The 26,008-nt window shown below is 34.6% G+C and overlaps 1 protein-coding gene across 26 annotated transcripts in view; it reads right to left on the reverse strand.

Moving 5' to 3' along the window:
- Positions 1 to 26,008, reverse strand: part of PHF20L1 (PHD finger protein 20 like 1) — a 61,588-nt gene that overhangs the window by 13,833 nt on the left and 21,747 nt on the right. For 9 of the 26 annotated variants that reach the window (XM_081070036.1, XM_081070033.1, XM_081070024.1 and 6 more), the window contains 9 exons: positions 25,828 to 25,916; positions 21,248 to 21,461; positions 20,506 to 20,634; positions 15,178 to 15,260; positions 11,439 to 11,691; positions 9,186 to 9,374; positions 8,713 to 8,919; positions 3,049 to 3,105; positions 1,748 to 1,855 (listed from right to left, as the gene is read on the reverse strand). In XM_081070036.1, the coding sequence (XP_080926162.1) occupies positions 1,748 to 1,855; positions 3,049 to 3,105; positions 8,713 to 8,919; positions 9,186 to 9,374; positions 11,439 to 11,691; positions 15,178 to 15,260; positions 20,506 to 20,634; positions 21,248 to 21,461; positions 25,828 to 25,916 (1,329 nt within the window). Of the gene's footprint in view, positions 1 to 1,747; positions 1,856 to 3,048; positions 3,106 to 8,712; positions 8,920 to 9,185; positions 9,375 to 11,438; positions 11,692 to 15,032; positions 15,261 to 20,505; positions 20,635 to 21,247; positions 21,462 to 25,520; positions 25,599 to 25,827; positions 25,917 to 26,008 lie in introns of those variants that run through there. The other 17 variants (XM_081070022.1, XM_081070044.1, XM_081070021.1 and 14 more) reach the window with 4 other exon arrangements.

Here is a 26,008-nt window from a genome sequence, read left to right on the forward strand (position 1 = left end):
ACGTGGCAGGAAAAGTTTTTGGGCCAGCACTTAGTAGGAAAATTTTTAAATATTGAAAACATTGATTAAATTTCTTTTAGGGTCTGAAGCCTATTCAGGTTTTCACCTTTCGGAGTAAGTTTGGTTTCTGGCAATAGTCCATACTCACATCTGAAGTTCACTGATATAAAGCTGTTTACATTATCTTTTCTTTTTTTTAATGTCGGGGAGTATTTGTAGTTATGTTCCCTTTATGCCTAATAGTGTTTGTGTACTTTGTTACTTTTTCTAATCAGTCATCCCAGAGATTTGCTGATTTATTAGTTTACAAAAAACTAACTTTGGCATGTTTTAATTCTTTCTAGCATTTTTTTTTGGTATATTAATTTCTGCTTATGTATTTTTTTATTTACTTCTTTTTTTGAACTTGTTCTTTTCTAATCTCTTAAGCTGGAGCTTAGTGATTTCCAGCCTTCTTTTCTAATGTAAGCATATACTGCAAAACATATTCTTCCTAAAACTGCCATTTTAACTACATTCTTAAGTTTTTATATATAATATTTTCATCTCTCAGTTTCTTAATATCTTGCTTTTCCTTTGCTACTGTTCAAAGGAAACATATATCTAGGAAGATATAAAATGAACTGAACCTTTATCATTATCTGGTTACTGTCAATCTCTAGGAATGATTTTTGCCTTAATGACCATTTTATTTGATATATGTATAAATATATCTACTCTTATCTTCCCTTTTGGTTGGTATTTGCTCACCATATTTTTCTTCCATATTTTCACTTTCAACATTGCTCTGTCCTCTCTATCCTTATAGATTTGTCTCTTGAAAATGAAATATAATTGAATTTTAAAAATCTGTTGTGATCTCTCTTATACAGCTTTAATTAGTGATACATTTGGATTTATTTCTAATATCTTATTTTGTAATTTGTACTTTTTTTCTTTTCTATTTTTCTCTTATTATCCTCTTTTGGATTTTTTTTTCATTACATTTCCCCCACTCCACTTTGGAAATTATACCCCACACTTCTATTATTTTAGTATTCATGTCAAAAATTCTACAGTGCAGATTTAATTTATAAAAATCTAAAAGCAATAAATTTATTTTACTCTTCCAAAACAAGAACTTAAAAACACTGATATACAAGGATGCCCATCTCAATTTATAAGCTATTGTTACATATTTTTATTCTCTACCATTTTTTTATTTTCCCCCACAAATCGAATTATTTAATCAATTTTTAGATTTATCCACATATTTACATTTTCTTTGCTCATCATTTCTTTTGGCATCTCAAACCTTCCTTTTGTCATCATTTTCCTTCTGTCTTCAAGTATAGGAGTAGAATATTGACTATCCAATAGGCTATCATTTGTTTTTGTTTTTTTCAAGTTTTTCTAAAAATACCTTTATTTTACCCTCATTTTTGAAAGTTCATTCAAGGCACTATAAAATTGTAGATTGAGAATAATCTTTCAGTATGCTGAAGGTGCTTGGTCAGGGTATCTAGGGCACCATAACACTTGAAATGAAAAGTCTCTAATCAGCTATAAAGACTAATTTACAGACCGCTTAATTAGTAAAACAGAGTTGCATATTTTCAAAATCAGCAAGAAAAGGGAAAGCTACAAGAACTTCTCAGTTCTCATTAATATGGGGATCTTGTCCCACCTCCATTTTGGTAAAAGAAGAGAGAAAAGTGGAAAGAATCTTAGAATTTAAAAGTGGGAATCACCATTTTAACATACTCACCATGCTGCTTAGATTTCTTTTTCTTTTTCTTCTTCTTCTTCTGTTTTGGTTTGTAGTGATCTTTGTCTCTCTTCTCTTTCTTTTCTTTATCCTTTTCTTTTCTCTTACCTAAATGACAAAAGTAAGTATTTCAGTAATCATGATTGATCCTGACTTGTTCCTTTGTGGTTAACCTAAAAGCAGCATGTATGTTTTAATCAGCTATTCCAGTCACCTGCCCAGAGTGGATGGATTCAATTAAACTGTTCCTGGCATGAGTCTGGCACTCCTGATTAGCTTATTGGACTATAAGAGGGGATCTTCATTAGCAGTGTTGAGAAATCCCAACTCCTGACACCTTGAAGTTAACACAGACAGTAGTTAACATCTTTAAATGAGTAATAGAACTCAGTTTCCTGATGTGGCAAGAAATAAGCTCCATGATTTAAGACCTGACTGAGGAGACTCAGCATTTCCATGTGTAATGTAATGAAAATCTATTAGAAGATTTAAAAAAAAAAAAAAAAGAACTTTTTTCTTTGGAAAAATAAAAATAATAAAAATAAATCCATAAATAATTCCTTCAGTCTTTCAATACTTTCCCAGTGTGTACAAGAATGAAGATTAAAGACACAAAGAAAAAGCTTATTTCATTAAACTGATTTTTCCCAAAGTTTTAAAATATTCCCTTTTCCTAATCATATGTACTTTAAAGAAAATGAATAGATCTTAAAGAAGTATCCTAGAATATTTTATTAAAAGTTAATTCATCACATATATTCAACTATCATTCCAACTCAAATGTTTAGCCTACAATTTATCGTCCACATTTAACCAGCTTTCAGTGACCCATGCTCCAGGTAGCTAATGTGTAGAATGTTTACGACTATCATCCATTATTTCAAAACCTTTAGCTATTATAGCACAGAAACTAGAAAAGATAGCAGAAAACTTAGTAACTTTGTTATAAGGTGGGTTAAAGAAGACAGTCTGAAAAAAAGAAAAGACTATTTTAGCATTCATTCTCTAAGTCTCAACAACATTAAATGGTGGCTTATTTTTAAATAGCCGTAATTTTAAAGATATTCAAAAACACAAAGTTCTCAGAGAAAGCCTTAGACTCCCTTGACAAAAAAAATACACATAACACCGTAAGATACGCATTTAAGAAATCCTGTATCTGGATCTGAAACACTAATAAATACTCTGACGATAGCTTACACCTAAAAGAGCACAACCTGGTAAAAGTAAGGAACAGACTATGTCCTCCCACTGCCAAGCCATCTATAGTCTTTCGCTTAATGATTACTTTCTGTTCATACCAAATGCTGTTGAGCTTTTTTCTTCCAATTTCACTTTTTTTTCTGTTTTCGATATTCCTGCAGATTTAGGGGAAAAAGATGGTAAGTTTAGTCAGAAAGGGTTAAAAGTATGGAATGATGTTTTAAATTACAGTTGATCACAAAACTCTACATTAAGACACACTTTCCCCTGAAGGTCTCCATTATTTTATTGCCTGAACTAGTAACAAAGAAGTGGGATTTCTTCAAAAAAACTGATAGATTAAGGATGATTTTTGTTCCTTCAGACTACCCCGATTAAAAGCCTGTTTCCACCATGTATTAGCTGTATGGCTTTGAGAAATGCGTTAAATCTCTGTGTTTCGAATAGGAATAGGAGTATCTACCTTGTGTTGTTACCAGGATTATATGAGTCCAAGTATGTAAAATGCTTAAACCAGTGTCTGTTAAATAGTAAGTGCTTGTTTTCACTTTCTCCTTTGTGATGGGGTAATAATTTGAGACTACATCATTTCTAGAAATAGAACAAATATGGGTATAAACATAAAAAAAAAAGTTAAGTTAAATGTACTAGGCAATCAGTAAAGATCTACTCTGCCATCACAGCCTTTGGCAATCCAGCAAATGTTGACATGCACCAGAGTGGTAGGTCCATATAATATTTCCGCTTCTGTGACAGGAATGACGTAAATACTATTCAAGTTATCCAACAGAAATATTAAACTTCATATTCAAGTATACTGGTTTTCAACAACCTGTATCAAACTTAGCCATTGTTGCCTAAAACAAACTTGTATCTTTGAACTGCATCATGAATGTGATGTTAGGTAATGATAAAAATCAAACAAAACTGTTTCACTAATTACCTTTGGTCTTTATCTAACAGTAAAATACAAAGCCTGTTTACACATAAAAAATATTCAACTTGAATGGTATTTAGGTATTACTATCTAACAGTCCAAAATACATTTTAAACCAATAGTGCACCTCGGTAACTGTAGAGCTGACACAGATACATTTAACCGAGCTTCTCAACTCACATTCAACCATTCCCAATGCTAACATCTTACATGTGTCTAGGGTTAATCTAAGAAAAATACCATAGTAAGTTTAAAATACAATTTCAGTCTACTAAATTATGCTTTAATATCAGCATTCATGAGTTCTTTGATTTTTAAATCACTTCAATGCAGTATCAAAAAAGCTAGCATTTTATTATCTTTATATATTTTATATAGCTTAAACACAATAAAAGTATGAAAATACCACTCAACTTGAATTAAATGTTAATAAGGCTCTAATAAGTAAGTTTCATGTTAAGTTAGAATAGTGCCAATCTCCATGACAAAAAATGAAAGGGGCATCAGAGCAAAGAGAAATACAATTAAATTTCCTTATTCTTAAGACTGTTGAACAAATGTATCACTTCCTTTTACTAATTACTGTTCACTGACTACTAATAATGCACCATGAGAATTCTACAAATCGGATGCAACTTTCTTAAAGATGAGAAGGCATTTACAACACGAGCAATGAGAAAGGGGTTTCCTAAGTGCTCCGTGACAGTACAGATATAGTCAGAAGCCGCACTTGATTGTGATAGGTGCCTTGTAAGTCTAATGCTCTGGAGCACTGACTCCCCAGGCTGAAAGGTGGAGCGCGGTTAGTATCCCCCAGGCTGATTCAAATGAAAGGAACTGCCTTAGTGGGCTGCCTTTATGGACTGGAATGTGTGGGATCCCTCAGGTACTTGGAAGACAAAATGGTTATGAACCACAGCTCCGGACACAGGTCAGTAGAGCAGAACAGATACAGTCATTTCCAGAGTGCTTTCAGTTCCAGATTCAATTTTCCCACTCTTTTATATTTAACTGATTAAAAAAAAAAAAAAAAAAAAAGTAGAACTGGGGGATTGACAAAGGGTTGTCAATATTTTACACAAATAAGGATATTAAAATAAACATTCATATATGCAACAGTAGCAGGAGTTTTAAACATACTCACACCCAAATACAGGAACAAAATAGATATATTCAAGAATTTAACAAAAGAATAAATTTAGGAAGTTCACTACACTACCCTTATTTTGCCACGTGCTAGAATTTGGAACCAAAGTACTAGTTTAGGGAATAGCGATTTTTAAACTAAATTTTATTAGCGGAACAGTTACTTCAAACAAAATATTACATGATAATCCAACACAATACAAAAACCATAAACATGAACCACAGGTTAAAAAACAAATGGAGCTACGTAGATTAAAGGAAGGAACGTAGATCTCTGAACTGTGTCTGCTTGCACACAATTCAAAACCCAGTATGCAGAGGGGTTTCTCAAGGCCCTTCACTAAACATCTGACTCTTCTGGCTAAAAACAAGGCTATCCCTGAGGCTCTCCATGGAAACTCCAGGCTCTCAACAAACCATGAACATTTGGTGTGGGGGTGGAGGTAGATTACGGAGTCTCTGGTTGTAGTTTTATTTTGTACAATTCTAGAAAAAAAATTGAAAAGCACTTTACAACCAAAAGGCTGAAGAGTACTAGGCGAAAACCAAAAAAGTTTTGTTTTTCTTCATTTCAGAACTGACTCAATTCAGACTTCCTTCACCATCTAATTTCAAATTAGTTATTTATTGAAAAAGCATTGGAAATTAGTATTTGCCTTTTTTCATTATATGTACTCTTTAGTTGAGGTTAAAATTCTATAAAACTGCCAAATAAAACAATGTAACCATTTAAAGGAAATATAAATTAATATTCTGTCAGGTTATAACATCAACTTGATAAAATACCTCTGAATAGTTTCAGATTACAATAAATATCATAAAATCATCCCAAAAATGTGTTATTGAGCATGACTGATTTTACATATTAGACTCCCAAAATAACGCTATAACAAATTAGATTTAAATTTGGTAGATTCTGCCCCAAAATATGGGATTATATTTAAGATACAGGTATATAGTTAAATTAAAGCTAAGTGTTTCTTAAATATAAAATTCTATTAAAATCCTTAAACCTAAGTATTGATCCCATTAAGCATTTTCTGGCTACAAAACCAAAAACTTCAGTAATAATATTTAGCTCTAGTAGAAATAGGATGTAAGAAAAGCTAGGAGGGGACTTCTGGTCAAGATGGCAGAGTAGATAAACGCTGTGCTCGCCTCCTACCGCGACCACATCAAAATTACACCTAAATTATAGAACCACCACCTTTGTGAACCATGTGCAGACCAGCTGAACAGAACTCAGATAAACAAGGATAAAAAGAAGCCACCTCGAGACCGGTAGGAGGGGCGGAGAGGTGGAATGGTGCACCCACACCCACGTGTGGCAGTTAAGAATCAGGAGGGATGTCTCGGCTGTGGGGGTGCCTCTCGAGGAGCGAGGGGTCCAGCCACACATTGGGCTCCCCAGCCCCAGATTACAAGTGCCAGGAAGAGGAGTTCCGTAACTTCTGCCTGTGAAAATCAGTGGGGATGACGACCAGGTGAGATGGAGGGCAGGGCGGCTGGAGTCCTAGGCGCTCCTCTTGAAGGGCCTGCACACGGACTTACTTGCTGACGGACTCACGTGCTCTGAGCTCCAGCACCGGGGCAGCAGAGCAAAAGGTGCCAGGGACACGTGGGGAAGAGCTGAACTGCCTCGTTTTAGAAAGGTGCTAGAAGGGCAGCTCTCCCCTCCATTTTGTTCCTTTGTTGAGCCACCCCCACAAAGCCAGCAGTTAGACGTCATTGTTCCTTTACTGAGCCCTCTCCCAACCCACACAGGTGCCAAATCTGAGTCTCCACCAAATTGGCCTCACCCTGGTCATTCCCTGAGACCCTGCCCCACCCAACTCACGCACAAGCCTGAACCTCTTTCAGTGGCTGTTACTCACAAGCGGCTGCCCTCGGCCCATGCTGCGGACTTCCTTAAAGTCGCTGAAAGGTCCACCACCCCCAAACAAGCAGTGGCTGGCTTTGGCATGCCCTGTACTTCCTGCTAAGCAGCCCCAGCCTGGCCCTAGTGGCCTCAGTTCACAGCATAGCCTCTCCCACGTGCCTCCGAGCCCAGCAGAGACAGCTACCAACCACAGATCACCCTGTAGCTCCTACCAGGTTGCCCCAGAATGGGCTGACCTGGGCCTGACCAGAGACCCTCCCAAGAGGCCCCAGAACCAACATACCCGGTGGCCAGTTTAAGACCACACCAGAGCAATGATCTCCACAAACGATACACCCAAAGGGTGGCCTGGGCAGACACCAGAGCCCCACTAAAGTGAACCCTGATCCATGGGCTCAGACCCCACATAACAGCTCATCCTCTGTAGTCACAACCCGTCCTCACAGCCAATCTGCCTGAGGATCAGTCCCACCTCAATGTGCCAATAGCAATCAACACTCAATACAACAGGAGGGCACACACAAGCCACACCAGGGACACCCATGGAACACCCAGCTCAGAAGATCAGGGAGTCTGCACCAGTGAACCCAGAGGCCCACACCAAGACACACCATAATTAAAATATCAAAGGTTAAAGACAAAGAGAGAATCTTAAAAGCAGCAAAAAGAAAAGCAGTTAGTTGCCTACAAAGGAGGTTCCATAACTGTCAGCTGGCTTCTCAACAGAAACTTTGAAAGCCAGAAGGGACTGGCACAAAATATTCAAAGTGATGAAAAGCAAGGACCTACAACCAAGATTACTCTACCCATGAAGGCTATCGTTTAGAATCAAAGGCGAAAAAGAGCTTCCCAGACAAGAAAAAGCTAACGGTGTTCATCACCACCAAACCAGTATCGCAAGAAATGTTAAAGGGACTTCTTTAAGAAGAAAACAAAGATAAAAACACAACGAATCATAAAATGGCAATAACTACATGCCTATCAATAATTACTTTAAATGTAAATGGATTAAATGTTTCAATCAAAGACTTAGGGTGGCTGAATGGACAAGAAAACAAGACCCAAGTGTCCATCGATAGACCACTGGATAAAGATGTGGTACATACAGACAATGGAATATTACTCAGCCATGAAAAAGAATGGAATCTGACCATTTGAGACAACCTAGATGGACCTAGAAGGGCTAAGTGAAATAAGTCAGACAGAGAAAGACAAATACCACATGATTTCACTTATATATGCAATCTAAAAAAACAAAAAATGAACAAACAATACAGAAACAAACTCACAGGTGGAAAGAACTGATGGTTGCCAGGTGGGAGAGGCTTTGGGGGGGCAGAGTGAAAAAGGGGAAGGGACTAAGAAGTACAAATCGGCAGTTACAAAACAGTCATAGGAATGTCAAGTCCAACACTGGAAATATGGTCAACAATATTGTAATAACTATGTATGGTGTCAGGGGGACCACTTCGTAAGTTACATAAATGTCTACTACAATTTATACCTGAAACTAATATAATATTGAATGTCAACTGTAATTGAAAAATAAAAAAAGAAGGAAGGAAAGAAGGGAGGGAGGGAGGGAGAGGTAGACTAAAATGACAAAGTAGTAAGTATGGCCAGGGAATATAACAAACGATAGCACAAAATACCTTTAAACAGAGAAACCCTGTTTCCCACAGATGTTACATAAAAGTTACGTTTGAAGAGGAACTACATATGAAAATAACCTTAATTATACATCAAGGTGTTTACAGCGTATAAATGCAAGCCCAGCTACTTGTAAAACACAGTTTTTACCTGATGCTGCTGGAGCTCCTCTTCCGTCAGTTACTGCTTTGGAAGGAGGGTTTGTAAGCGTCTGTGCATCTTCCTGTTCTGCTCTGGGACATTCGTTATGGTAAGAGGGGTCTGGCACTAGTGGTGCTGTGACTTCTGAACCACGACTTAAATCAAGAGGGAGACAGGGGCCCAGCTTCTCAAGTGACGAATGTGCAACATCAGGCACTACACAAAATAAAGAATGTAACAGAGTATTAACATAGATAAACGGGCTCGGTTAATGTCCATGTGGATTAAAATGTCATCTAAGTTAAACAGTGCCCTGCACGAAGAAGCACTAACTATTTGCAGAATCAATGAAGTGCTTTTAAGTCCAAAAGATGTGAGAGAGAGAAAAAAGCAGACATTTCTTAATATTTTAATAGTCTTTATCTCTTAAGTGTTTTATCTTCTTTTATGGTTTGGTTCTATAGGAAATCAATATACATTACCCTCTGGTCCTGAAGACTCTTGCTGATTCTGAGAACTGATGGAGAATACTTTCCCATCAGTGGCTGGAGAGGAAGGAGAAACCTTTTCTACAGAATCATCAGGCATGGGCAAGGTGGCTAAACGCTGAGATCTTCTTCTCCGTTCACTATGCTTGAAAGGTCTAGGGGGGTTCACAGGCTGTGGAGGACCTAGAAAAAGATCTTCAATGTTCACGAAGCAGACATATGCCGGGTGATCTTATAATATTTAGGGAGATAAACGGGAAAAATGATTTCAATACTGCCCTCTGATGTTGTAAGGTATCCACAAGGAATGGCATGTTCCAAAAGTAATCAAAGGCAAAAACTGTGCCCTCATTCACAAAAAGAATTAATCAAAACCTCTAAAAATCAAAGCCTACTAGAACCGAAAATAACATGGAACATTAATTTCAGGTACTTTCCCCAAGTGACAGACTAGAGTTAACTTTCTAATTGCAGATCATTGTGTTAGTTGCCATTTTCCCTTTGGGAAAACAGTCTCTGGATAGCCAAAGATTTTAAAAAAAAATCATATATATAAATCCCTTTTGCTACAATTCCAGCAACTCTAAGGAAAAAAAAGGTGGGGACATAGGTGACAAAAATCTGACATGCACTGTAGAGTTAGTGCTTTACTTGCCAAAGTAAAACTAATGTAAGTGATTTTACCCCACCCTCATTCCCCCAAATTGATTTTTATAAGCATATGTTTGGGCCTGATTCATTAAAAAAAATTGAACACAAACAACTTTAAGTACCTATCATGGGCAAATACTCAGGATTTTAGAAGAAAATGACACTGTTCTTGCCCTTATGTGTTTTGCTTTGTTTTTTAATAACTAACTTGGTGAGTCATTTAAGCATCTTCTAGCTATATAACGCCAGTTTGTCTTTTTTTTTATCCTTTAGTTTTCCTTTTTCTACATGGCATGTAAACATTTGATTACTTAGAATAGGCAGGATTACATAAGGCCAATATATTCATATTAATTTAGAAAGAGGAAATAAGAGTGGTCAAAGAGATTGATACCTTGGATATTTAAAATTTCACAAAAATTGAAATAAAAAAAACATGGTGATAATTTAAAAAAATGAAACAGTAAAAGTCAGTTGCTGCAACGTTGTGGTTATAATACCAAAATACAAAACAATTTCAAAATAAAATACTTAACAATGTCATATAAGATTGTTGTGACGACTAATGACATTATTTCATAAATGCCATAATGAGGAAACATGAGTTTTTCTGTTCCGATCCTGTCTACCCATTCATTAAAAAGAAAACCAAAACAAAAAAGTACCAAAATCTAATTAAAAATTGAAAAATATGACTTAGTAGAAAATATGACAACTGAATGGAAGAGGAGGTTAATATATTTGGTTGGTAAGTCTTCTCAATATCAACATTCGAAATTGTTGTGAATAACAAAGAATTCATAATGAATGTGTCTCATTCCTTTACTAATCAGGGTTCTAATTCATTTGTTGTATAAGTAGCAAAAGAAAAGGGTCTTTTACCAAATGAAAGTGTCTTTTCCAGGTAACTGTTTTTCATCTTTTTCTAACTTAGAATACTAAACTAATATGAGAAACACAGGGTCAACACAAATATTGTCATATATATCTCCAAACCCACATTGAAAGGCTGTTTTAAAAAAGACTAATTAACTCTTGAATGATTAGTGGCATTGAAACAGTAAAATCTTTAAAAAGAGCAAGGAAACATTCTTCTTCTTTCATTAGTAAGATTAAACTGAAGTTTGCCCTTTCAATCCTAGAATAAGAATGAATAAGATGTATTGCACAGGGAGATACAGGAAGCGGGAACAATAAATCTATCTGTAAGAAAAGCCTTAGGAGTTGAGGAAAAATATCCACAAAGGGTCTTTTTTATATCTCTTTCTGGGTTTATTTTGTTGATTTTTTTTTTTTTTTGTAATGAATCAGGCCTCTCATTGCGCTTGGATTATAAGTTGAGGAGAATCAAACTACAGTGGAATTTGCATTATTACATGATAAGGTTTCTCAACCATCAGTAGTCTCTGTATACAATAAGTCAGTCAGAAACGTATACGGTTTTTGCCCCTGAAATGGTTTCAAGCCTTCCCTATCATATCCACTTAAGTTTGAATTTCTAAAAAGCAACTTCATAAAAATACAACATAACTACAATCAAACTGTTTTTATGTATCTTATAGGATAAGTAACTATTTTTTAAAAATCTGTGCTCACTAGTTTTATTTATCACTGAAGAAGAAAGCTGAGATACAAGCGTCAAATCCTCGACTTGTATTAATTCTGGGGGAAGTGGTGATTTAGGGGATTTTATACACCCAGAAGAATCTCCAGATTCATGTTTGCATTTCTTGCTGCGAGCCTTCCCTGAAGACAAAGTTGAGGATAACAGTGCAGGTTTCTGAGTGTTGGCAGAACTGCTAATGTCAGCTTCATTTTTTTTCTGACTTTGAGGTTTAGGTGAAATCGCCTGAATAAATAATAAAAAATTGATATTTTTATTTTGGTTTCTTCATTTTTGTTCTTGTATTCTATTTTGATTGTTAAGCAACTTTAGTATCCAAAAACATTGTTAAGCAACATATAACATTTCTATTACAAATGAAAAACCAAAAAGAACCCCACAAATTATTAACTAAAAGTTGAATAGGCTGTCTTTAAAGGGATGCTGTCAACTTGAAGTCTAAATTTGTTTTTTTTAAAAAACAATTATTCATTATATTCTCAGAATGTAAAATGTTACATTACTGGACAAATATTTTTAGTATTAAATTGAAATATACCTTTTCTGAAACCATAATTGCCAATGACATTAATAATTAAATAAACAGCATTTTCATGTTTTAGAGTATCAGAGGAATATAATACACTTAAGCCTTTGACTTGCAGATGTTTTCTTACAATTTCCTTTATCAAGCTGAATGCAGAGGTCTAAGTAGACAGTTTCCCTTTAAAGAAAGATCTCAACAGGAAAACAATGATCAAATTAACGAAACATTATCTTTAACTCATTTCAGTGCTGAAAGCTAGTTTCATAAGCGTAATGCATCATGAAATCAAAGCCACCAGCAATATAGAGTTAAAAGACTAAAAAACAATACAAAACAAGCAACAACAACAAAAAAAACCAAGGAGTAAAACCAAGTGTAAGTTAAAAACATTGGATTTAAAAACAAAATACGTCGCATTCTTAGATGAGTTTTTACCTTCTTCCTGCCAACTGATACTTTTAAAAAAAAATTAGAACTTTGTCATTTCTTTATTCATTTGGCAGCAAAACTTCCTACATATGTAAAAATGTATGTGAATGTGTCCCAAGACAACAGAGAATAGCTGCATTGGATGGATCTGCAAGTCTGTGGTGGTGGAATGCCTATACTGTACCTCTTTCTGATATTCGTATACCAGAGTGAAACATGATACACTTTTTAAAAATGTATACTTAGGCCTTAATAAAGAATCAAATTGCAAGCACTCTGAGCAATACGCTTGTCCCTAAGAAACCTTTTATTTCCATGTCTTTGGTGAGGGGTGACCATTGGGTCTGCAGTTCCCTGGAATATGAAAGGTCATTGCTAGGGACCAAACAGCTTTCTGATCCCACTAAAATATAAGACTCAGATTTTGGTGGAATAAAAAGTGTATCTTTGGTATTAAGCAGGGCACGTTTGAGTGCTCTAAAGATGGCATGCTGGACATACCACATAAAAGGGCGGGTGTCAAGTGTCCCATTGATTTGTTATCATTTCTCCTTTTGAATTTACTCATCCACATGTGTTTAGGTGCAGATTAATCATTTGGAAAAGAACTCCATAAATGGAAAGGATTCCTAAGCTTATCATAAAAGGTGTTGCCAGAAAAGTAATTAGAGCCATTACTTGTAAAGAAACAATTTTATTGTTCATCTTCACATACGTGAGAGACATCACTACAGCATCCATTAATCTCGAGTTACAAAGTTAGGAAACAAGATTTTAAAACTTAAATTAATTATCTTGATAAGGTGCTTAACTTCTAAACAAGGACAAATTAACATTTTTAAAAACTTACTGAATTATGCATCTAATGCAAGTTTTATCCAAAAGTAGGTATAACATGACAATTCCCTAATACAATTAAGTAATCTATAATTTGAGAATTGGGGGTCAAGACCACAGAGTGAATTTTTATTATTGTAAATAAAATAAATCCATTATTAGCACAATAAATTTTGGCTGTCGGCCTGTTATAGATCTATGTCATGAGTGACATTATTTTACTCATTAGGACTACAGAGGTTAGTGACAATCAATACCTCTCTTTTAAGTCTATTGTTGACACCAATTGAGATGTAACAAGAGTTTTATGACTCGGCTTTTTAACTTTGAAGCAGGGCAAACAGCATAAAAATTAAGAATTTTGTTTCAAAACATTTTCACATTGAAATCAACCTGAATACAAATAAAAAATGAGGGAACAGCATTATGTTCCTTAAAAACCTAAAATAATTTACAAAGTTTTCATTAATGATTACTGGTCTCTTTGTTACAAAACTGGCAAGGACTCTCAAATTTTTTTAGATTATGCAAACAGAAACAGCCGAGTTACTCAATTTTTCTCTTTTTTTAAAACTCAATTTCAGAATGTTGTTTTCTGTACTTCTCTCAGAAATAGGCACTGCCCTCCACACTAACCTCCACATATAGTAAATAATTTTCACAATCACATTCTTCTCAGCAGGATTGTATGTCACGAAAGATTGACATTGTAATGAATTTTCCAGAAACATTTTATTACCCAAGTCCCTGATTTATTGCATTCTGAGAATACCATAAACAGTGGTGAAAATACAAAATACTGTTATATCTGGGACGTTGAATATAGTAATACACAGTAAAAAAAAGTCACTTAAAATTTGGTTGATATACTGACAATAACGGCAAAGACTTAACCGTTTCATGATCACAGAAAATCAGAAGGTGTGATTTGCTAACATATGAATCAATTTAAAAGACCGTTGATTTAATACAACATTAATGGAGGCACCAAAACAATGCACTGTAATCAAATCAGGCCTAAAATTACCCTGAAAAACTCAATACAATATCAATTAAATTTGGACTATTTTTTTAAACGCATATAGGTAAGAGCAAAAGATACTCATTTTAAAGTCTTCTTTATTAGGCTACTACTAATAAAGAAAATTAAAATAATACAAAATGGATATGTTAGAACTACATTAAGGCTCAGATTTTAAAACAGGAGAACCAAGGAAATCCAGTTATGGCTATTACTGTGTTCTTATAATCTTACAGTGCCCAAGAAGTTAAGCCCTTAGAGAATGGAAAAGCATGCACAGTTCATTATGTACAGGTATCGTGGGAATCTGAAGGTAGCCAAGGCAAAATCTAGCAACTGCAACCTTCACTTTTAAATTCCTCTATTAGGTGGTTTAAAGACAGACCCTTAATAGTTTTTTTTTTTTTTAAATTCTCTCTTTTTTGTAGTTATTAAAATATACATCCTAGCAAAAATGTATGGCTCATTGATCAATTCATAAAACACATAGTCAGTCTAACAACACCAATTGTTACAATATAAAAGAAACTTCTTACAAAAGAAGCTTTATTAGATGTCAAAAACCCTGTTTGAACTCACAAATGAAAAGTATTTGTGTAAGGGTCTTTTTTGTAAGCTAGTCAAAGGTGATCCGGCTGGAAGCTTAGACCCTGGGGTGCCTGTCTCCAGTCCATCAAATGTTGGAGACAAAGGCTGTGCCAGTCTATTGAAAATAAACACTAATGAAGTCTGCAGTTTGTATACCTTGGAGAAGGCAGAGTTAAAAATATATCATCCATTAATTAGCTTCCTATTCCCATATCTGAGCAAAAGGGCAATTTCAATTACGTGGATATTATAGCTCCGTGATCATTCCAGTTGGGAACCTTGAAAAAAATCAAATGCTACCATTTCATACCTGCTCCAGCACTGGAGCCGTTTCACTGTAGTCTTCCTTTTTTTCAGCACCATCCACCCCAACAGCTTTGGATGCCAACAAACCTTGAGAAAAATTGTACAGAAATTGCTTATTAGAAAAAATATTGACTTTCACCCTAATGAACTTCACAAAATTTTAGCAGTTGAAATCCCATAATTTTTAAAATATAGGAAGAACATATTCTCAAAAGTTTACTTGTCAAAAGTACAAACACCCTTAACAATGACTCAAAAGACTGAATTAGAATTTGAAAGTTACTTGTTTTAATATTACTCCTAAAGATATTCTTTAGACACCACAGACAATCACATTTATTCTGTAAAAATTTTAAATTCTACGGCTTAATGTCCAGAAACCTAGTGTTAGATTATTAGTACTCTTAATATTGGCTTTGTTTATATAACTGAAATAAAACATGAAATTAAGATAGGAGAAATCCTTCCAAATATCTAGAATGTAAAATAAGACTTTTTGTTGTTGCATTAACTAAAAAATAGTCCCAATTTTTAATTTCACTTGGATCCTTTGACCTAAGCTTTACGGCTTTCACTCTATACCCAGCTGTATCTTATCTTCTTACAAAAGTGATGAAAACACTGATGGAGCCATTTTTTGTTAATGTGAAAAAAAAGTATGGGTCTTTCCTACAACACTGGAACTTAATAGCACAGCCGAATTCTACAAATGATGAAATAATACGGGAGTTCCCGTTTTCTCCAATGTATACATACCACTAATTCTCAATTTTAGAAGGCAGAATATTTTATCCGGAGTAAATATAATTAACTTTACAAGACATTAAAACTCTGCTTTAATTTATAAATTACAGGCATTTACTCGGTCAAGAGTCTTTGCTAAGCGCCTGACAAGTGCCTTCAACGAGGCCAAGTTTATAACCCTTGTGTAATAACAAGTATTTGCTTTTGCATATGGCCACTGGGTATGCAGTCACCAAAAATCATTTTTGTGTCATTTCAAAGCTGGCACACACCACCACTGCTTCAAAGGAAGCATGTTTAACAATTGACAACATAACAGTATAGTTACTACAGCAATGACACCACCTATATTACTGAAGCTGTCTACAGCACATTTAATAAGAGAAAAAAACATGCCCCCAAGTATCACATAATTTCGAGCTACTGATATGGCAATATCTCTTGACTGTTTCAGGTAACTATCTCAAAGATGGTAAGTAATCTAAGTAGGGATTCAAATACGTAGTAAAATTGTATTCTTAAAGTAATACTATAGCCAAGTGTCAAATTAGGCAAAAAGCCCCTTTCCTTTATTGGAAAGCTGAATATCTAACACTCAGAATTGTAATTTAAAATAGAAAAGGCAGAATGTAAAATCATGATGTGGATACATCAATGATTGGTATTAAAGTTGGTATATTTGGTCCAGTTTGAGATAACAATCTACCTAGTTTGTTCAAGTCTCATATAATATCAAGTATAGATTTAAAGGGGGGGATGACATATAATTTTACAAAATAGTCTATAAACCATAAATTCAATCCTTATTAATGTAACTTCTGAACATATTTTTATGTGACTGAAAAAGATGTAAAATGATGTATTTAACATTTAAAACCACATTCACTAGGCTTTTCTTCTCTAGCTAATATTTTTGAGAGTCAATACTACGAAAATTAAAAGAAAAATAATTAGGGAATCAAGTTCTTTTGTAGGGAAAAGTAGAGGTTCTACTTCTCAGGGTTAATCAAACAGGACAAATATCTGCTATTTAATCTATGAAATATATCTTACATTTTGTTTTCCTTCATATAGGTAGTGGAAATATTTTTTAAAATCTCATCAATAGATGGAATAGACCACAAACGGTAAGATTAAGAACAAGGTACTACAAGTTTTAAAAAACATAATTCAGCCAGACTCTGAATTTAAACTAGGATATTATAGACCCCTTTAAATAAAAGCAACTTCCACTTAATGGTTTGTAAAGGAAAAATAAAGCTTTCTAATATTCTTATAAAAAGTAATGGGACATTTAATAAAAACTACTTAAAGTTACATTAGAAAATACAATATTTGGCATCTAGAGAATTCAAAAGCCTCAAAAACGATCAATAAAAAGATTTTTGTACTCCATTTTACAAGGTACCAAATATAAAAAACAAAAGGGGACAAAAAATAAAATGTCCTTGAGGAGAGGATTCTGACTACTTCTGCCTTAAGAGGCAGTTAAAAATCTGTTATCTTGACCTGCTAATGTTCTGGGGAAAAGTGCATATCCTTAGAAAATTAGAATTGGAAGGAAACAGATACAAATGAAATTATTTTTAGTTAATTGCAAACACATGTCGTCAATATATTACTAACAGGTCCTCCTCCAGAAGAATGTTTCTAAGAGTAATTATCTTAAAATGCTTTATGCAGTTTTAAGAAATTATTTAAATATCAGGTCAAAGTAAAATGTCAAATATTCATGAGTCCCACCCACAAAGTTACCATTTCTCAATATCCTACTTCAGCTATAAAATACATAGCAGGTCTCTCGCTACCGATAAGAATAAACAGAATAGAGGCCAGAGCACCCTGGAGTAGCAAAGGGAAGTAGAAAGAGCAAAGCGTTTAAATTTGTGGCCTATGTTTCATCCAGGGATTCCAAAACACAGTATTCTTACTGAGATTAAGAATCAAATATCGTTGATATTACCAACAGCATATTACTGGACAAGTCAAACTTCCAGGGGTAGAAGATTATCATAAAATGCCTGAAGCTGCACAAACGTCTCTGAGCTGGCTGAACTTCCAGGAACTCCTAGACCTATTAGAAACAGATCCCGCACCAGCTGCTGATGCTCCTCCTTCTATGCTCTCTACAACCTGTATTTTAAAATCGACTCCGATTTCCCTGCAGTTTGCTGGCTACTTTGTCCCACAGTATGGACTCCTGATTCTCTCTGTAAAATTATCTATTGCAAATCGATATGCACAAAGTATGTAACTATCAGTAAGGTGTATTACATAATGAAAAATAAGACTCTGGAAGAACATACATATACTTTGCAGCTACAATTCCAATGTCTGCTTATTTGGAAACTGATGAAAAAACTCATCCCATACCATTTCCTATGTAGAAATCAGGTTCAGAACCTCGGTAGGATATGTATATTGGGAAGAAAGAGAGTGAATAAAAGAAATACATTAAATTACTCCAGTGGTTGGTCCACTTATTTCCGGCTACAACTACTTAGAAAATAAATCGAGTGGGGGAAATACATCAGAACAGGCTGAGATGCTGCCATAATCAGAGCCCTTTGCTTCTCAGCAGCAAAGGGACAAAAGGACACGTATAACTAAGCTTGATAAATTTAAAAAGCACCATAATTCCATAATGAAATTGCTATTTTATATTAGTTCTCATCTGTTTTTATGGTCTGCAAATGTAATTTACTGTACAGAGGTAGGCTTAAGTTTCATCCATCGAAGACAATCTTATGTCTGTTGTCTTTTTGCATGATATAACTGTAACATTAAATCAGAAACAGATGCAGAGAGAGATGAACTATTAAAAGGATTATCATACATTTAAATCTTTTGAGTAAATCAAAGGAAAAATTCGTAACGGTTTCACATTCGTAAAATCGTATGCTTTTCGATTGCTGTCAAACTATCACGTGCTCACTTGAGAGTCACAAAAGGAGATGAAGACGATGTCCCTCCAGAGAAGGCACCGGGTGTTACTAAGCAACCAGTATTAGAACTTCCGTGAGGTACATGGTAAAATGGTTCTTTCCCCCGCTACTGACTTTTCGAGGCCATGAGGAGATAATGCATCACTGTGGACTGAGCTGTTTTCTTTTTCTACTTCTTTAAATGTTGAGCTTGAACTTCTCATAAGGCACACGTAAGAGTATATTGACTGAAACTAAAATAAGGTTATCCAGACTGCAGGGAAAACCAGGACGCTAGTAAGCTGGCAGCTGTATTATGTCCATGTCTCTTCCATCTTCCTCAATTCTGGCTCCTCCCCTCCAACCGTGCTGTTTCAATCTTGGTGTCCCAGGCGTCAGAAGTACTATTCAGCTTCTGCCGAATAGGCTCCATTATCCTAAGGCAAAACTGAAGTCTCAAGTCGCCATCATAACAAGTACCTGGATAAGATATTGGCTGTCTCCAAAGCTAACAGTTTCTATGGAAAAGGTGGAATGGGTGAGCTGATTTGAAGTATTTCCTGTCTTGGGACCAAACATATCTTTTATCAGAGAAAGGCACAAAAATAATACTAACAAATGGAAAGAATAAAGAAGTCTCACCTATTGAAACCAATTATAATCACTTAGGTGAATAGTATGATAAAACAGTGGTTCTACAGAACCCAGCTATAGAGTCATTTTTCAGTGGGCTTCCACTCTTCAGAAAATGGACAAAATGTTTAATTTACATTTATTCTTGAATCTGACAATAAAACCAAAACCGACCTTCTTCAAATTGTTTAAAAGAATGCCAACAAAGGTTTATACAGCTTTATTAGGCCAAAGGTACTAAAAACCATTGTGTCCTTAAAATGAGAACATATGACTGAATAAAGTATCTTAACTGCCCTTTTAACATGTACTCAGAAAAATTATGTATCTTCACGATTTCTTTTAAAGATTAGAACCAGGCTGAATAGACATAGGAAGTGATGGGGCCTAGTATTACTGGCCCCAATTCTAATCCTTAAAATCCCTTCTTCAAGGAGACTTAACCAGACAAGGGGTTTCAGTGCTTTTCATCATCCTAGCACTTAATTCCAGAATTACCACAAAGCACAAAGAAATACAACCAGATTCTAAAGACCAACGTGAAGATAAGGATAGAAGTTTTAAAAACGTATAGAAGTACTTTTACATTGAGAATTAACAGCTTCGGTGTTCATCTTTCCAACCACATATGGAACCATCCTTCATGACACTGGTCAAGAGTAAGAATGTATAATAATATTTAGAACCTCTGACATTATGTCACCACAGGTTGATAAAAGCAGATAATTCAATTCTTGTAGAAACTACTCCTGCCACCAAGGTGATTTAAAAACTATGGAATTTTATAATATTTGATCCTATGAATCCTCACAACATCCCTGTGAGGTAGGTAGAAGATGTGTGATATTTTTCACATTTCACAACACAAGAAGCTAACAGCGTTGAAAGATGCTGACTTTGAAAAACCATAAAAAAACTCTCTTATTAACCAGTTATGCTACAACAAAAGATACATTTTGCTTTATTAAAAAGAAGCTACTCTAAAATCAAACCCTCCATTCCCCCACCCCAAAAGAATCATTGTAGTTTACCAGTAATCTTGTTAAGTCGAGCTCTCTTTGCCTGAAATGAGTTGCCTTGGTTATTTTTCCTCTTGTTGGATAATGTGCTCTCTGGCTGTGCAAAGACCATCTTTGGAACGTTCTCTACATGAAGTCCTACTTTTAATAGAACACATATATGAGAGTTTATATAAAATCCAAACTTAAAACACATGAAAGTTTTTTAAAATAGCAAAACAGTAAAAATGCTTTGCACTTAAATTTTTTAATCTAGTGCTTGACATAGAGCTTAAAAAAACCACCAATCTCTCCAGGCTGATATATTAAGAATAAAAACTACTAAGCAGTTATTTTTCAAGAAAGAAAAGCAGGAAGACAATGACTTACTGCTTTTTCCATACTATATATTATACATTGAATTACATGCAGAAGCATTTAAAAAGTTCAAGGAAAAAAAACATTAAAAAAAAAAACACACACACACACACACAAAAAAACCCAAAAACCTAGTACCAGTAAGTTACAAATCAAAATCTCAACTCATTTCTATTCAAGAATAGTGAGGGTGTCCATTATCAGGTATCCATATTAGACTGTTAATTTCAGATCTGTAAAATGCTAAAGAAGTTAACCACCATGTTATGCTAAGGGAAGAGCCTAATAATTTAACTACACGTTCAAATTACAGGTAGCCAAGGGATCTGACTTCTTCATTCCTCACTATGTGAATTTACCACTGCCGTAGGAATGAACGTAAGAACATATTTTGTACCAAATGTGTCACTAGACGTGGGCAGGTCTTCCTTCTTCTCCACCTCTGGTGTAGCTACAGAAGCTGAAGTTTCCTCCTTCTTTGAAGGAACTTTAAACCATTTTCTGTCATCTTTCTCTTTATCTTTATTGCTGTTAGCGCTGGTTCGAGGTTTGTTCCCTGTTTTATTCTTGGCTGCAGCTGCAGCAGCTGCCTTGACTAAAGCTATCCAATCCTCCAAAGGAAAAACACAAAACATGCGAAGCATTAAAAATTAATCAAAATTTCATTACACTAATGAGTAAAAACATGTATCACATTTTCAAAGCTACTTTCACATGCACACAAATACAAAAATTGAATTAACTGTATTTATAAGGTAGATTACCAATATTATAGATTACCAAATTGAATCATCTAATGGGTTGGTTGGATTTATAACCTTATATAAAATAGGAAAAGTCAATAAATAAATATCCCTTGAATATATTTTCTCAGGAATAAAATCTAAAATAACAGAGGAAATTTATGACAAATATGGAGTACTATATGGCATTCTGCCTTAGTAATTTAGGGTTTAAATGCCAAGTTGCATTTCTTTTCTGAACTTTAAAAATAAAATCATAAAAAAAATAAAAGAAAAATGTTCATGTTACTTTTCCTTATTAGGGAGAATGTACCATCAAAGTATGGTCAATTCCATAAAAAACAAGGTGTGATTTTATTAAACTTTAAAACTTTTAAAGTTCAGATACCAATTTATTACAGCAGTTTACTAGTACCAGTGAAAGAAGGGGGAAAAAAAGAGCTATTTGACTTGGCCAAGGTGAAGTATAGTGTAAGGCTCCAGGGTAATTTCCCTCCCTCTACAACTTCCTGGGCCCGTGTTAGTTACCATTCTTCTGAGGTGCGAATATTTCTTTTTCCTGTATTCATTTTTTTAGTTTGTTGCTAAATAATTTTACGGTTTTATTTTGAACTAAAAATGCTTACTGTAAAAAATATGAAAGATGTAAAGAAGTGGTGCTAACACTTAAATTTTCACAACTGAAGTTTTGTGTTTTTTTTTTTAAGCAAACATTCATAATATCTCTACAGAGTTAATTCCACGGAGGCTACTAAGCTGTCAAATGACTGCCAATTCAGATTCAACCCCAATGGGCAATCCACCAAATTCTTAGTCTAAGCAACTAAAAACAATTTCACAATATTAAATGCATTTAATTTATGGGTCACATGAACAAAGATAGGTCATTAAGCAATACAGGTTGATGGCTGCTCAGTCTTGAAAATGTATGAAGACAATAAGCACAAAAAAATAACAAACAAAATCTATATCTCCCCCTCTCCCCCATGACTGAAATGAACTAAAAACATCATGCGACTGTACCTAACACATTCATTCAACCAATTTGGAATACCCCACTACCTGTGCCAGGAAGCTAACTACTCATGAGACAACCATTGATAAAAGATGCTGCCTGAAGACCCAAGGCACGCAATAGCTCTGGAGTGACCACATTTTTGTTCCTGACTGGAAAACACCCAGCATCTAGCTTTCCCAGCATTTTAAACTATGTCCTCAGTATAGGTCTTATTAGAAAGAGAATTATGGCAAAGCTGTGAAATGAAGGTTTGTATTTCTAATTTGTTAAAGAAAAAAACAAATGCACCAGTACTGTCCAGCCCGTTTTACTTAGACCCACCTCTTTTTTTGGTCTTGCCCATAAGGAATTGATAGGCAAATTAACTATAAGAGAATGTGACAGGAGAAATAGCAGAGGAATAAACAAAAAACCTTGGGGGATAAAAAAAAAAAACAGATTAATTTTGACTGAAGTAAAAAAACTAGTGGAAGGCTCGCTTCGCTTTGGTTAAATGATAGATGAGCTGAACTCTGAAATAGGAATTTGCTAGAGAAAAGGGTAGAGGAAAAGGAGCAAATGGGCACTCCAAACAGAAGGAAAACTGTTAAAACCAAGGCATGACAATCAGAGTGCACAGGGAAAGGGAAACAGGTCCAAGGGTCAATCTGAGTAGCTAAAGTATGATGGCTGTAAGTTGAGCCTTCAGAGTGGTATTTTAGTAAAGAATGCACCACCAATGAAAAAGACTTCAAGAGAAACAAGAGTAAGTACAACCAGACAAGCAAAGAAAAGTGCTAAATTCAGCAGAGATCATATGTTTGCAGAACATTTAATTTTGGGCTCCACACTGTGGACAAAATTTTAAATTGTTACAGAAATGTTGCAAAATGCCAGGGGTAAATCCCATCCCCAGTTGTTTGCCATCTCCAATAAAGAGAAAACAAGGAGACATCAAGATTCAAGTTGTACTTTGTAAACTGAAATCACATATAAAAAAGTTCTTGATCACATAACTTGTTAATCATGGATCATTGCAGTTGTATAATTAAAGAATTCTCCCATTATTTTGCTTTTCAATTTTAAATATGAAAGATTCATTATCAAAAATAACTAGTGGGATCAAATGAATTAGAACTAATGATATGTTTCAAATTTCCTGTAAATAACATAACAGAGCAATGCACCAGAAGCAGCATTGTTTGAAATCAGGTCTGAGTTCAGAGTCACTGCATATTACCGTTGAGTGAAATTTTAAGTTACTCAATTTTCTAAGTTCTGAATTCCTCAACTGTGAAATAGAAATATCAGCCATATCTATGTCAAAGGATTTGCTATGAGAATCCAATAAAACCATGTATGCAAGAAACGTTTTATAAATGAAGGACCTTATGAGCCAATCTTTAACATTAGTGAGTTACAATGTAAACTGTATGTCAGCACACTCCCAAGAAGAAAAAAATAGGGAAGAAAAAACTATAGAAAGCTTAGAGAAGGGCATTTCCATAGTGCATTTATTTAATGCCTTATCTTTTGCTAGTTTAGTAAGAGAAATGTTACTATGTATCTTATTAAGGAATTCTCAAAGTACTCAAAATCCAGAAGATAACATGCAAAGTTCAATTCTCTTAGCATTACCCAAAAAACACCTGTCTTAGTATATACCCCTAGATTAAAAAGAAAAAAAAAAAAGTCAAAAACTTACTGGAGTAAAAAGACATAAATGAGAACACTTTATAAAAAAATAATCTATAAATATTTTAATGTGGTTATAATTTAAAATTAAAGAAAATGTAACAAAGAAAATATACTACTGCCCATAATTTCTTTCAGTAGCTTGTATTTTGGCATTGATTTTAATGTTAACTTACATCATGGTGTGACAAAACTACTTATTAAAACTAAATATCCAGTACATACAATAAATTAATTTTTACAACTTATAATTTTACCACAAACCAAACTGGTTCAAGGTTTCACTTTGGAAGAAAATAAAGTTTTAGGGCTAGGGCCATCTCATGAACACTTGAATAACGAGAATAACAAAATAATAGTTTTAAAGAAAAACATGAAAATTTTGTTTAATTAAACGGGTATATATTAATCTTTCTATGCAGTAACCAAGAAATCACACCACTGAATGCTTAAAAGAACATTTTATTTATACATACAAGTAGGAAGACACAAAGCAATTTACTGACCAAAAGCATTTCCATTTTAAATTGTATTTATATATTAAATGGGGAAAACACTCTGCTAGCTGATCATTTCAAAGTCAACTTTTGAAAACCAGGTGATTTAAAACAATCACACTTCTCAGAAGATGTCAGGAATCGTTTTTTTAAAGCGGTGGTCAACATTTCTGATTACTAAATGCATACATCTGACTGGAGCTGACCAGGTGATTTCAACACATTTCAGGATGACATTTTTCACTGCATGGTATGGAACAAATATGTATAGCATACTTCCATATTAGACATTTTTAGAGATTACTTTCAATTTCTTAAAATTAATTGTAGGTCCAGGTGCTGAAAATCCCAAATAACAGCAGAACATAAAAGAAAATATTTTAAATTTCTACTGGCACCTTTACTTTCCAGTATTTCAGGAAACATAGTCAACCAATGGAATCATGGTTTTAACTTCATCCCAGATTCTCCTTCAAATGCTTACCGTTCATTCTCGCTTTGAGCAGTGACAAACCATGTAATACACTGCTTACATCGTATGACTCAGAGAGAGAACCCTACCCGAAACAGCCTACAGAGTGTCAGGTAAGCGCCTTTTAAAAGAAGATTAACAACTATGATTTATAGAAGAAGAGAAGAAGATAAGAAACTCAGTACGAAATTTTATATTAAAAATTAACTTTCTAAATGATACTATATACCAGGAAAAACAAAACAGAATTAAAACCAGGCACTTACCTCACTTCCCATAGACTGGTTACACGATCCAGCTGGGTCGATAGGACAACACCAGCTTAGTGGATGCTGGGATTTCACCTGGAACAGAAACTAGTGACCTATAACTTTAGCAGGTCTAAAACCAAAGAAGCAAAAATCACGTGTATAATTTACTTTACATTCTAAGCTTCTTTTTCTTGCTGCTATTTGGGGCTATCAGCACATAATCCTACAATTAGTTCACTTTAAAAATTCGTGTGTATAATTTCATCAGTCACCACTCAAGAAGACATCCCTGTGGGTAGCTAGGAACGCTGAGCACTCTTACCTGCCCCTTAGCGTCCTCGGGCATGGCTTTAATGTGCATTCTTTTTAAACAACGAATTACTCCGTCATAAAACTGAACTGTGAATGTTCCTGAAATTGGAGCAAGTCAGAATCATTAGAAAACATAATTCAATCTTACAGCAACACTTGAAATCCAACAAGTCATGCCCTAACAGAAATAA

This window comes from Rhinolophus hipposideros, assembly GCF_964194185.1.
Source record: "Rhinolophus hipposideros genome assembly, chromosome: 13".
Lineage (NCBI taxonomy): Eukaryota > Metazoa > Chordata > Mammalia > Chiroptera > Rhinolophidae > Rhinolophus > Rhinolophus hipposideros.